The sequence below is a fragment of the Patagioenas fasciata genome, chromosome 2 (genome assembly GCF_037038585.1).
Source record: "Patagioenas fasciata isolate bPatFas1 chromosome 2, bPatFas1.hap1, whole genome shotgun sequence".
Taxonomy (NCBI): domain Eukaryota; kingdom Metazoa; phylum Chordata; class Aves; order Columbiformes; family Columbidae; genus Patagioenas; species Patagioenas fasciata.
Window position 1 is genome coordinate 36,540,398 of NC_092521.1, and position 14,409 is coordinate 36,554,806.

General features: G+C 39.1%; 1 protein-coding gene across 2 annotated transcripts in view; it reads right to left on the reverse strand.

Annotated features, from left to right (window-relative positions):
- Positions 1–4,708: 4,708 nt before the first annotated feature.
- C2H8orf34 (chromosome 2 C8orf34 homolog) overlaps positions 4,709–14,409 on the reverse strand; it is a 173,519-nt gene continuing 163,818 nt past the window's right edge. Inside the window, exon 13 of one of the 2 annotated variants that reach the window (XM_071804034.1) lies at positions 4,709–4,786. In XM_071804034.1, coding sequence (XP_071660135.1) covers positions 4,737–4,786 — 50 coding nt within the window. In that variant the 3' untranslated portion in view covers positions 4,709–4,736. The remainder of the gene's footprint in view (positions 4,787–14,409) is intronic. The other variant, XM_065831244.2, reaches the window with a different exon arrangement.

The following is a 14,409-nucleotide window of genomic DNA, read 5'->3' on the forward strand; positions in this document are numbered from 1 at the left end:
TCATTCCCACATGTCCTATCACTGGATCCAGGGAGGAGAGATCAGCACCTCCCTTTCCACATCCCCTCCTCAAGAAGCTGTAGAGGGCAATGAGGTTGCCCCTCAGCCTCCTTTTCTCCAAATCAGACAAACCCAAAGTCCTCAGCCGCTCCTCACAGGACATGCCTACACACCCTTCACCAGCTTTGCTACCCTCCAAATTCTATTCTATTCTATTCTATTCTATTCTATTCTATTCTATTCTATTCTATTCTATTCTATTCTATTCTATTCTATTCTATTCTATTCTATTCTATTCTATGCTATGCTACGCTACGCTACGCTATGCTATGCTATGCCATGCTATGCCATGCTATGCCATGATATGCCATGCTACGCTACGCTACGCTATTCTTTTGTCTACCAGGGCTGGCTACTGATTTTTCAACTCTTCAAAACAAATTTTAAAGACTTCATCAACTTCTTCATCGAGGCACTTGGCAGTAGAGAAGGCCAAGAACTTCTGGTGAAATATTTCATCATTGGAAAGTATTGACTACAGAATCTTCCTGTAGTAATATGCACAGCAAATGTGAGTGATAATAAACCCATTCAAGCATGTGTCCTCACAACTAGAACAATTACTATTCTGATAGAGCTCTTTTGCCTGGTAGGGCAGTGCCATATCTTATAAAATTTCAATATTCACAAACCTAAAGAAAACCAATTTTAAAAAATTGGTTATGTATCCTGCTACCTAAAGCACTCAAGATATTGGAAAATCATATTCAAAACCTTCTTCTGAAACAAGAAGTGCAAAACCATGCAGCTTTCCTTCTGTGGGAAGTATCTTAAACACCAGAGTGAGCTAGAGAGTGAAAGTAACCATTTATCTCACTTTTTGAAAAACTTTGACTTGAGCTCAGTGAGGACTAGGACATTTTTTGAATATGCAGCCTTTCAAAAGACAGGGCAATTGTTTTTGTGCTGAGGACCTTGCTGGACTTAGCACCTATCTGTGCTAAATCTATCTATTGGTTTTCTGAAAAGACTCAGGACATTTAGTGTTAGTTAAGTCTGAGCTGTTAAAATTTGAGATTTATGTGGGGTCTGATTAACTATGTTTTGGATATGAAAATGAGATTCTATTAGTGCTGAGATAATCTACATAGGCATTCAGTGACATTCTGCTGAAAGAATTGTGCATTCTGTGCATTATATTTCAGGTGTCCACGTGTAGTCACCTAGCAGTTTTTATTTCCGTTTGCCTGAAAATATAGGAAAAAAAACCAAACCAACCACACCACCACCAGCAACAAAATAACACAGAAGATGAGTGGTTTCCCCTTAACCGTGAGGCTGTGGAAAAAGTACATGAAAAATCTTCTTGCATAAGGTTTGATCCCACATCCAGATTTTTCATTGCTCTCAGTGGAATTATGAATACTTACTGTAGAGATTTAAAAGATAAAACTTCACTTTAGTGCAGCTGAAACACGGGCAATAATTTTGCTATGATGACTACAGTTTCACTTGGTAAATGCTAGTATTCATGTCAAAATTGAGAAAGAGCAGTTTCAATGCTGGTTTGTGTTTCCAATATTCTAGTTATGATAAAATGTCTGTGTTCTGCATGGAAAAGCATCTGAACTATTAAACTTTGATATTTCATGATATAGTGTAAGTATGAATGAAGGTCCTTGAAGAGGTAATTTAGCCAACGACCACATCAGACTTGAGATAAACCTTTTTCATTAATTGGTAAGTTAGGATAGATATAGTTTTGATGTTTTTGTAAGCAAAAGTCATTAAAAATCTACCATGATCTCTGTGGGATTTTATTGATAATGAGTAGGAAAAGAAATAGTGCTGTAATCTAGTCAGGTACCATGGGGAATTCAACAACATGGTTTTCAAAAATATTCCATACAGTGATTAATAATACAACTATTTTCAATAGTTTCTAGATGAACAATAACAGAGAGGTCACAAACTCTAACTATGTTGGATAAGCTTAAGAACAGCCTTTTTATCTATTATTCACTGTTACTCACTATTCAGATATTGTTATTATTCATCATTCAGATATTGTTAATTAATAAAAGCTTAAATCACTTAATAGTTTAACATTAACAATGTGAAGCATGCTACGGTCTATATTGTCTACACAGTCTCTTCTTTAAAATCAAACAGGAATGCACAAATGCCTTGCAGTGAAGCTGGTTGCCATTGTCAGTACATTTTACGTTTAGATTTTTAATAGGAAAGTATATTTGAAAACAGATCTCATTTAGGCCACTAATGCTTTCAAATTTTGACATTTGAATGGACTGATTTGTCTCTCCTACAATGCTGATTTAATATAATCAGAAGTATAGAGCAAACTCATCCTTTGCTTAGGTTACAAAAATACATTTAGTTTAGTTTAAGGTTATCCTGTTTTATGCCCCAAGGACATTGGTAATCAAAAGGAGGGAGCCCTTAAAATGAGGCAAGCTAAAAGCAGGAACTATTCTGCATTCTTTAAATCTCATGGCATTCATCTAGTGGTTATCCCCCTGGAATAAGATAGCACCAGCTGAGCCAACAGTACATAGATTATCAGATGATTTGACCTGTCAAAATATTCTAAATGTATACAAAGAAAGACTAAAATCTAATCATTAGCCTTAATGGAATTTAATTAAGCATTTTAACATTTATATTTAACTGGAGTAAGATGCTAAGATAAAGCTTTTTGAAGTACTATTTTTCTTAGCATGGAACTGTTTTTAAATGTTACTTTAAATTTAAATGTTTTTCAAACTTTGCATTAAACCATTCATTTTTATATGCTTTTTAGCAACACACAAATCCAAAAGAGATTTTTCCAATTGATAGATAAATATGCCAATGGATGAGACTGCTATGAATTGCAACAGTACACCAGTTGGGCTTCAACCTTAATTATTATTGAGGCCATACCACATTCCATATTTCATTTGATTCTACTTTTATTATCAGCCATTCAAAGGCAAATATTTTCTACTATAAATATAAGTAGATGGGAGATACTATGAAGGATATGTATCAGATCTACTAAAACTAAAACCAGATTTCAACAGGAACTGCCTTTCTAGTGTTGTACACTAGTTAAAATCAGAGCAGATTAGTTGGGTGCTATACTCATGAGGAACAGAAAGGCCATGTCATTAAATATATTCACACTCTTGGTTAATGAGGAAAAGCATAAGTGAAATTTGATCAAGAACCATTCTTCAAACATGCCTATGACAAGAAAATACTATTGCTACTGTGTAACTAAGATAACCTTTATTTAGTATTGAGCTCTATTCCTTTACAGTGTTTAAAATCAATCAGCATATACACAAAAACAAAGGAACACATCCATCAAGAGTAAATAAGGTTAATACTGGATCACTAATAAAAGTAATTTTATCAGATCATAACCTGTTTTCTCTGGATGTTCTTGATTAATATCCAGTTTTATACAAGATAACTCATTGCAGTATCATGTTGTGTCTATTTAATAGCATGCTCCTGTACAAGTGCTACTGGTAACCAAAGTCGAACCAGCCTGGGGAGGTTCCAAAGATGACTAATTATTCTTTTCCTCATATTGCAATTTGGATATGTATCCTTCAATATCCACACTGCACTAGTATAGATATTTCTGGAACTGCACCATGAATTGGATCAGTGTGAAGAAAAAAAAAATGTTTGCCGCTTTTTCCCCTATTATAGAAAAAAATTTTCTTCAGTTCCAATCCAGCTTACATCACAGTCACTACAAACTGCTTTGTCAACAAAACTTGGAGGACAGCACACACCAGCAACAGCAAATCTATCAGGAGTGGCCGAGGGGCATCAATAGTTCAACCAGTACTGCTGCAAGAACTTTTTAATCTCAAACTAAACTGATTGTAAATAAAAGTCTCATTTGATTCTTGTAATAGCAGGAGAGTCCTACAGAGAACTTGTGGCTGAAACTTGTGCCCAGGCCACATTTTATTTACAAGACAGGTGCCCTTCTTCCATGTGCAGGGAAGCCACACTAACTGCATGCATCTCTAGGAACAGACTAACAAGACTGTCATGTTTTCCTTTATTTCCAGGTCTCTTCTTAGTAAGCACACAGTCAACAGTGCCACTTAGCCATAGAATTCTTGGATAGAGTTCCCACAGCCACCAGTGGAAGTCCTGCAAACCAGAAGTGCTCAGCACATTCATCTGGCAGCATTCTGAAGCAGCACATTTGAAAGTCAGGAATGTCAAAACAAGTGGAGAAAGATCAAAAAGTCCAATCTGAGGATTTTATGTGAAACAAAACACTTCTTAGACATGCAATGTCTCTGGCTATTTTTAAGAACCATTCTGGGAAATGAATTTAGAATTCCCAAAAGACTACTTCAAAACATTTCTCACAGGGGACAGAGTGCACTTAGAGCTTTCACATATGAGAAAAAGTGTGTTCTCAGCGTATCTATCTCCTGACAGTGGGGCATAGCCCATTTATCACACCGGCTTCTGAATTCTCTTTGACTTCAATCTGACTATAGGCGTGAGCAAGTATCTCCTTGGACAGGGACATTAATGGGCACTTGGCAACCTAATGAGGAACAGTAGATGAAAAAAAATTAAAAGCTTGCACATAGAATTACAGACCACAGCCCTGGAGGTGTCTAAAAGATGTGTAGATGAGATTCTCAGGGACACAGTTTAGAGGTGGACTTGCAGTGGTAGGTTAATAATTAGACTCAAGGATCTTCAAAGTCTTCTCCATCGAAAATGATTCTATGATCCACACCTGAAGGCAGACAACAGATGTAATCATAATGCGTGCTTTACTTAAACAAGTGACTTGGTTTTGCCTTACAGTTGATCTTTTACATCCTTTCCCTCATACAGGTCCAGGCTCCAAAGGAGGCAAAGGCCTGAGCTGTAGCTAGGCCAAGAAATCCTTTTAGGATACCCACAAAGAAGCAGAAAGACACAGTGAACATCAGTAAGTTGTGGGCACAAATTGTCTCATGCATACTTTTCCCCCTGGATGCAATTTGACTACGAGCCAACCACTTTATTCTATAAATATGACAGGCTGGGTGAGCCCGCTTTGTACTCTCTCTGCCAAACAAGCTGGCTGTATGGTGATGATTTTCACTACTCACAGACCAGTGGATGAGCCTGATTTATGTTTCATATCAATGATTTAGCTTAAGTGTATGAGTACTAAATAGAAGGAATAACTTAGAATTATAAGGTTGTGTGAGTTTTAATATACTGTCTGCTTCAAGTTGCTCTGTAAGCTAAATTTGCTGAAATCTTAAACTGTACATTGTGAAGTTCTGCTCATGTTTGCCAAACTTGCATTTACTTAATGTAAACAAAACAGCTACAAACCACCAACACCACCTGCAAGATGAGGTGTGCTTTGTACCTCATTGAGAAAAAACAGAATTTATTCAGGCAAAGTAACACTTTCAAGATCAGCACAAAGTAGCTACAGACTATCAACAATGTCTGTAGCTAGACAAAACCAAGGTCTGTCTGAAGACAATGAAAGAATCCAATGAGAACTGAGAAGACCTCACACTCAAATATCGGACTGAATCATGATGGGAGGGGTGGGCAAATAGTCTGTCAGGGTATAGAAACCCAGGGATTCCTATGTGTGGGTGAGACCTCTGTGAAGGCATCCAGCTCAAGCTGATCCTGCTGTTGTACTACTCCATTAAATTATTTATTTCTATGAACTTTGATGCCTGAGAGTTTACTTCAAGAGACCTGGGATCCAGACTTCGGAGTAACCTGACACCAGGCCCCTGGAGGGGAGGTGAGCAGGTAGGAGATAGATGCAGAATGATTAAACTTTGAAATCCTAGCCAAGCGATATAAAGAATCAGGTATGTACATATAACCCTCTAGCCGTGAATATATATAATCCCTTACCTGTTTTCCCTTACCCTCTACATCTCTTAAACCACTGATCAAATCTGGGGCTAAGTTTGGATCCAGCTGCACCTAGGCTCCTATCTGAGAAGGAGTTTAGAAAGCAAGGGGATCCATTCTGAACCTCGTCACCCAACAGGAGGGTCTCCCTCTAACCTTTTGCATCTCCTGTCCCCACAGAAATCAGTCTAAAGCAACTCGCACCTGATTCTCATTGGTGCATTCTTCCATACAGTACATAATAGAGTGAACCTTGCCATTAAACTCTGTTAAGTCGCACTTTTCTTTAAGTGATCTAAACACCGCTCTGTGGCAAACAGAACCCTAAATCACTCATCTGCAACACCACAGATAATCAGTATGTTAGGGAATATTTCTGATAACAGTTATTGCCTATTCCACAATCAGAACTGATAAAGTATGGGCAAGACAATTTCATTTAGCACAAGCCATTTCTCTATCAAGTCACTTGAAAAAGTTCTTATTTACAACCTCCTCTGGTAATAGCAAACTGGTGGGTGAAGGGGATCAGGACTCCTTTCCATCAGGGAAACACAAACAGAATCAGCTGCTATTCTAGCTTGCTAATTGTAAAGAAGATAGTGCTGTGCCAAAATTTATTAAAAACAGATCGCATTAGCTTAAAAAAAACCAAAAAACTTGGAGATTTTCCAGTGACCCTTTTAGCTAATCTTTCAATACACTGAGCGGTTGTATATCTAAGTGAGCTAAGTTATTCAGCTAACTGGCAACTACGTAAAGTAACTTTTCTTCCTTTCTGCATAAAGAAGCCAATGATTTTGGGAAGTCTATAAATGTTGAGTGAAACACACATTATATCTGGCTTCAGACGTTCAACTTAAACCTTTTTTAAAGACTTCTTATTCTGCTAAAAAGAGACATCAGCATGCTGTTGGTATCATTTTAATTTTCACAGCACAATTATTTAAGAGATTATATGCAATAAACAAATTGGCAATAATGGTATTAGTAGTTTATTCTCCCTTCTGTTACGTGCGTGGTATTGTGACCAGCTTCCTCGGCATCCAAGAGAAGTATCTCTGTTTTTAATTAGTCCCAGATCACTAACGAAATCTGAAAGCAAAAGGTGTGAAATCCCAGTACGGAAAAATCAATATCAAAGCTCTTAAAGTTTTAGTGCTATTGGTCTACAGCCTATAGCTTGAAGTTTCTCATAACTTCAGTCTAAGAACTGTATTTCTCTGATCAGTCATGTTCCCTTTTTACTCTGTCTTCATCAAAGGCACTAAAAAGTGGCGCTAACCTGATAATAAAATATAGATGATTGTAAAGAACTAGAAATAAAACCCACATTCCTTTATTTGTTCATTTTCATCACAGTATTGTCTTTTTCTGCACCCAGTAAACACTGATGTTCAACAAAGGAGAAGTCAGTATATGTTACACTTATAAAGCCCTACTTGGCATACTTGGGTAGAACTTAAGATTCTTTTTCTAAAAAAAAAATCATTGCTGAAGAAGTATGCGTCAGGCAAGGACTATGAATTGCCATCAGAACTTTGCTGAAGAAACATTACATTCAGTATTATCATAATCAGCAGCAGCTGTATTTTTTACCTTCATGACAAACCAGATTAGAAAACCTATGCAAATAAAGGACTTTCCAGTGACAAAACTACACTGACTTCTACCAAATGTGGCTCTTCTTTTACGTAAAGACACAAAAAATGCACCTCAAATCCAACTTCCCAAAATGTCAGCAGAACCCCTTAAAAATCTTTGTCATTAATATGAAACAAAAAATGAGTAACACTTTAAACACTATACATTTACGCGTCATAGTTGACGACAAGACTGAGGTACTTTTAATGAAAATGCTCCATTTTTATATATTTACTGTATTTTTAGAATTACAGCTAGTACTAGAGCAAATCATTGTGATTTGATGTGGCAGAAATGAATACACAAACAATGGGGTGTATTTAAAGAAAGTACTTCACTGTGTTTAAAAAACAAACAAACAAACAAACAGAACAACAACAACAAAACACCCCCCAAAAATCCACTCATGGAAGTTAGACACATAAATGTCCTGGAGAGATAAGGAGCAGAAGTCCAGGGAGGTGCCCCTCACCTGACTTACTGTTAAGCTGTCACAGTGTATTCCCCCTGTGACATCCTGCAGGGTCATTCAGTAAGTTTTGATAAGACTCATCATAAAGAAAACTTACTCAAACCCAAACTCCAGCCCTTGTGCATACAGTCATAGGGAGCTAGGTGTGCAGGACATGCCAACAACTGAATGTCTGAAAAGGCTAGAGTGAGTCTCATTGAGAGCCAAGCAGTGCCCAGTCAATCTTTATTAGCATTCCTGAGGTTGAAGGAGTTGAACATCATAATTTTTGTTCTATCAGGTTAGCTTATTCTCCTTCTCCTTCACTACAAAAATTATTGCTCTTGTCTTTCCCAGAACTTATTTTTTCTCCAATTCTATCATCGTGGCAATTCATTGTCGCTACAGATACAGTAAATGTGTTTAGAGCTCTCTGTCTCTCTTATCACTTAATTCAATTTTCCATTATAGAAACAATTCTGGGACCAGAAAGTACCTGACAGAACTCCTAGTAAAGTCAATAGACCTTCATAATTGATTGCAAGGGAGCTGGGACCAGATGAGAGGTTGCAATCTTAGAGAATGTGTACTGACCATCTTGTCCACATGTGGTTTTACATTTATATGCACTGTCTGTTTACATTGGAGCAGCATTTCTCACTGTCACCCCTCACCCCCCACCCTCCCAGCCCACCTCCATTTGCCTATAGTGCAATCCTGAAATCTGTATCTTGGATTCAAGATAGGACTGAGGTTTATGGAAACCTGGAGCTAGTTGAAATGCAAATAGTAGTAGATCCAGGAACAAATCCAGTTGAATGCAATTGACAAAAGCCAGTGGTTTGTTTTGAGGTCATCACACAGCCAGCAAAACATTAGCCCTGACACAAGGGAAGGGGTAGTTTCACAGCAGTAACTGCTGTAGACCCCGTATCAACAGAAGAGGCCCTGACAACCTGAGGATGCATGTACCAGCCATCAGTCACACTGTAGAGCCAGATGCTATCCAGCCTCAGTGAAACTGTCATGTCTAGCTCACAAAGCTTTAGGTATTCAATAAATCATCCAGAGTCAGTCAACTGAAGGGCAGAGATCTACACACACCTTTGGCAAAAAAAAAGTTTCCAAATGGGGACAAGTATGTTGAGCAGCATGTCCTCACATAAAGATGTGTGGCATGTCTATGGGACTGTCGCTAGATGGAGCAAAGAACTTCTCTTTTCAACTAGCTACACAGAACCAGTGTAAAAATAATGCAGGTACAGTGAGGTACCTAACTGAGCTCCCTTCTCTTGCACCACAATGCCCTCCTACAGTCCTGCACTGCAGCAGAGTCACTGACCTCAATGAATTCCAACAATGGGTGCTTCCACAAATAACTTAAAAAAATGTTTCCTCTCCAAATTCTAGGTTAAGTTTTCCTGCCTTCAGTTTTGTTCCAGTATGTGGCGCAGCAATTAGAACTGTAAAAATAAAGATAAATTGCTAGGATGAAAACTTTCACTGTAAAAGATCTAGGATGTGCTCATCTGAAGATGTGAGCTACAGTGTCAAGGACTCCCAGCAATAACATTCCCCTCCCATTTCTTGCATAAATTAAAACCATATATTAATGTAAGTTAAAATAAGACTGTGGGTTATATGACATAAACTCGCTACATGACACTTTTTTGTTTTCATGTATTTCAAACACACAGTTTGAGAACAAGCTGGCACATTTGATAATTCAATAGTGTCAAAATAATGCACTAAGGTTCAAAAGCCCACAGCCCTCTTATAAAGGATTCAGAGAGACCTAATTTTCACTGCTTTGTGCTATCAATCAATATGCCACAATGCAGCATCCTCTGTCTTAGTCAAATTGCCTGGGAATAAGGATCACTGCTTTGTGTGCTTACTGACACAGGTCCTGACCAATGTAGGTGGTGAAAATTGCCATATGGTCAATATTAAATGAAAGTTGTGCTGCTATAAATCAAAGAATGGTGCTGGCTGTCATCACTGGAAATACACAACCCCTTTCCAGAAGGGCCAAAGGCCGCTTCTTGTTTTGGTTTTGCACTGGGCTACATCTCAAAAACTTATTTCCCAACCCTCACACACACACAAAAAATATATTAAATCGTACAGTGGTAGATTAAACACTGTATCTATCTACTTATTCTAGCTGTTTCCATGGTCCTGTATGTTAGCTCTAATTAAAACTCATTCCTCTGAAACATGCCAGTATGCCAGTCATAGAAAATTATTCCATAGAGCAGAAAACTTCATAATGGCATGTAAAGAAAGGGAATATTTTATTAAATCAACAATTTCAACTTCAAGGCAATACAAGCAATAAAAAAAGTCTTCATATCCAAATATTTCACCATAGGAACCTTAAATCTTACCAAAAGGAGTTTTGACAATGCCAAAATTCAAAGTGTGCAATAAATTTAGAATCCTGTATAATGTATTGACGAGTGTTCCTTCGCTCTGTGACATAAATATTGCTTTCCACTGCCATCAATAAAATGATTTCCTCATTCTCTAAAGTCACAGGATCTCTCCCCGGATGAATAACTGTTCCCTCCCTCACAAAAGAGAAAAGTGGTACCTCTTTGTGCAAAATACGCAAAGCAAAGGGCAGATTTGAGCGCTCTGCAGGTCAAAACTAGCTGACAGTAAATATTGTCTGTAAGTCAGGTTGTGGGGCCGGGGAAGCACTTTCTGCAGTGTTTCAGCACATCAGCATCAAATAGATGGTTTTCAGAAAGCATCTTTAAATGCCCTCTCACAGCCCTGCCCAAAGCCAGATAGCTGCATGGCAGCAGCATAAGCAACACTGAAGTGCATAATTTTAAGCATAAGAACAACACCCTTCACTTGTGCATTTAAGCCTGTTCTCAAACCTGAGACAGGACCATTCATGTTGGGGCATTAGCAAGGCACTCTCCTGATACAGCAGTGTTGGATGAGCAGAAGACTCAAAGTGCTGTCAACAGGGCAAGGGAACTATAAGAAGACAGAGGATTTGAAGTGCAACAAAGGATATCAACAAGGATCTCTTTGTTTCCCAAACTGATCTACTTGGGGGGGCCTCTATTCACAGCAATGAAGTAGCCTAGCAGTAGTAGCACATGCTCTTCAGAAACATATGCCCAAGCACTTGAGAAAGTCTGAAAGTCTGAATGTTCATTGTGAGCAAGATGGAGAACTCCCAACATGGTACACAGAGATGCCCACCCAGTTCCACTTGTTCAGAAAGACAGTAACAGAGAGATGGACAGAAACATGCATATCCACACACAGCCCATATAGCAGTACAAAAACACTCATATACAAACTCCCTTCGCTTCCCAATGCACACAAACCTTTCCCTACACATCTGAGGCCATTCCCATACTCCACCAAGAAGAGCTGCAATGGCAACAGAACAGCCCAGCCCACAGGCAAAAGAAAGAGCTTCATGTGGCAAGCCCCATACTGAAGACAGGTCAGGAAGAAGACAAAAAATGCACAGCATAAATGCCATTACAGCAGCTTTAATGGAGAGGAACTCGAAGAGCAAGGAGGGCAGGCAAGAAGGAAGGAAGGAAGGAAAGGAAGGAAGGGAAGGAAAGAAGGAAAGGAAGGGAAGGGAAGGAAGGAAGGGAAGGAAGGGAAGGAAGGGAAGGAAGGGAGGAAGGGAGGAAGGGAGGAAGGGAGGAAGGGAGGAAGGAAGGAAGGAAGGAAGGAAGGAAGGAAGGAAGGAAGGAAGGAAGGGAAGGAAGGGAAGGGAGGGAGGAAGGGAGGAAGGGAGGGAGGAAGGGAGGAAGGGAGGGAGGAAGGAAGGAAGGGAAGGAAGGAAGGGAAGGAAGGGAAGGAAGGGAGGAAGGGAGGGAGGAAGGGAGGAAGGGAGGGAGGAAGGGAGGGAGGAAGGGAGGGAGGAAGGAAGGAAGGGAAGGAAGGAAGGGAAGGAAGGGAAGGAAGGGAAGGAAGGGAGGAAGGGAGGAAGGGAGGGAGGAAGGGAGGAAGGGAGGGAGGAAGGAAGGGAGGGAGGAAAGAAGGGAGGGAGGAAGGGAGGAAGGGAGGGAGGAAGGGAGGGAGGGAGGGAGGAAGGGAGGAAGGGAGGAAGGGAGGGAGGGAGGAAGGAAGGGAGGGAGGGAGGGAGGGAGGGAGGGAGGGAGGGAGGAAGGAAGGAAGGAAGGAAGGAAGGAAGGAAGGAAGGAAGGAAGGAAGGAAGGAAGGAAGGAAGGAGGCACAGAATTCACTGCCCTTCAGTCTTGTTCACTTGGCAAATGCCCATGGTTGCTTCTACCTAAAGGCATTATGGACCTGTGAAAAACTATTAAACAGTTACAGGTTGTCATAATACTAGCTCACACTCAGCTACATACTCTCTGTGACTAAATGCTATGTCATTCACTCAACTAATTAAAAAAAAGCAAAAAATTATACAAACAAGAAAAGAACAGAAAATTTATCTTATCTTGCACCATGTGATTTCCTACCGAGAAATACAAACTGATACAAACTAAAATATAAGCTGAGACTACTCATTTTTCACTGAGGAATGAAGAACAGTCCATAAAAATTCTCACTAGCCTGGGAGAGCGTTAAATGTTAGTTTGCTATGGAGAAAAATAAATTTGACAGTAAAGTGAACTATGGTCAAACTTCTCCAACAGTGAAAAAGCATGAAGACCCTAAAAGAGAACACTACAGAATTCATATGACTTCAGTGCTAACATGAAGACATTAGATAGATAGATAGATAGACAGACAGACAGACAGACATGCTGAGATAAAACTTAGTTACAAGCTTAAGATGAACCCTACCAAGTAGGCAAAGCTTTCCTAAAAGGCCCCACATTTCCTTGAAATGCTTTTGGTAAAACTGAAGAAATACAAAACCGTAAATAAAATTCCACAAATTCATGACTTTATCATACTGTGTCAAAAAATAAATTTGAAAAGGTCATTTATGTTTAAATGGTAGTTTTTTCATAATATCCCCACAATTTTATTCCTGAAATCGCTACGTATTTTTATGGAAATTGCTTTTCTCTGACACAAAAGCAAAGGTGTGTTTTGCTTCACCAACTTTTCTGAAAAAATAAAAACAATTTGGACCATGCCATTACACACACATTATTCACATGGTTCCGTTCCAGTATCCACACTTCAGAACTTACAGAGTGGCATTGCCTGGCATCCCCTTGTTGTTTGTAAGGTAAGTGACTCCATGTTGTGGCAGTGAACATATTAAAATTTGCAATTAGACTCTCCAGATCAGAAAGGTAAGGAAGGAGAAATATTAGGACTCTACTATGTTAATTTTATTTAGGTAGTCACTGATTTATGACAAGTTCAGTCACCTGCCTGTGGCTCTCTCAAGGGTATCGCCATCCATCGAGCTTGAGCAACCACCTGAACTTAGAGCACTATATCAGTACTGTCTGATGCAGATAGTTATTTTGACATCTGATGGGTTTGATCTGTATTTTCCTAAATATCCTTCAGAATTAACAAATAGGGAAAATAATAACATATTACTCTAAATTGTACTGCATTGGTGGTATGATAGCTCAAATCTTAAAATGAATTAAATATTTTAAACATTCTTATAAACAGCCTGTCATAGCTGCATTCAGACCAAAACATAATAATGGAAAGAAGGATCTCAGCTTCCTCTTGGAAAGAAACACTCTAGGGAGCAGAGGGGAGTATCTCCTCCCATGCTAAGGTACCGATGCAACATAAATCCATGGAGGCTTGTTCCTTGTGCTGAAAGAAACAAACAGCTGTGTTCCACCTCAGTAAGCAATCTAGTAAAAGTGTTGGGGAGATGGGGGCTGGCAGAGCGATGACCTAAAGATGTCCCTTGCCCCTAGGCACCTTTTGTAAATTAAGCCAACTTAAGTTTCAAGTCTATCATCTCAGTTATCACCTTAGCTCTCCCCAAAATCCCACAGAAGTGGTATATCAAAATCACTAGCAGGAAAAACTAACATCGCTTCCTAGAAACTCTCAAAAATGGATTTGAGTAGCTACCTCGATTAAGTACTTCAAACAGTATTTAGTATGGAGGCAATGGGAAGGAGGAGAACAGATATTCTTAATGGAAAAATTGTCACCCTGTAATTAATCTATGTCAAAGTTCTCATACCCCCAAAAGAAATAATTTGGAAAGAATGATTAAAACTTTCAGATGATATTTAATAAATGTCCAAGAATAAAACTGGATGACTTCCAAGCTCATAAAACATAAGGACTGCAAGAGCTGGAACTTCACTGTACAGCGCAGAATCTGCTGGAAACAGCAGCAAGTATACGAATGATCCTTTAGGGTGCCAAGAAGATGGAGCTGCTGAGAGGCTGCTCTCTGCCTGGAGAAGTTTTCCCACCAAAGAACAGAATACCCC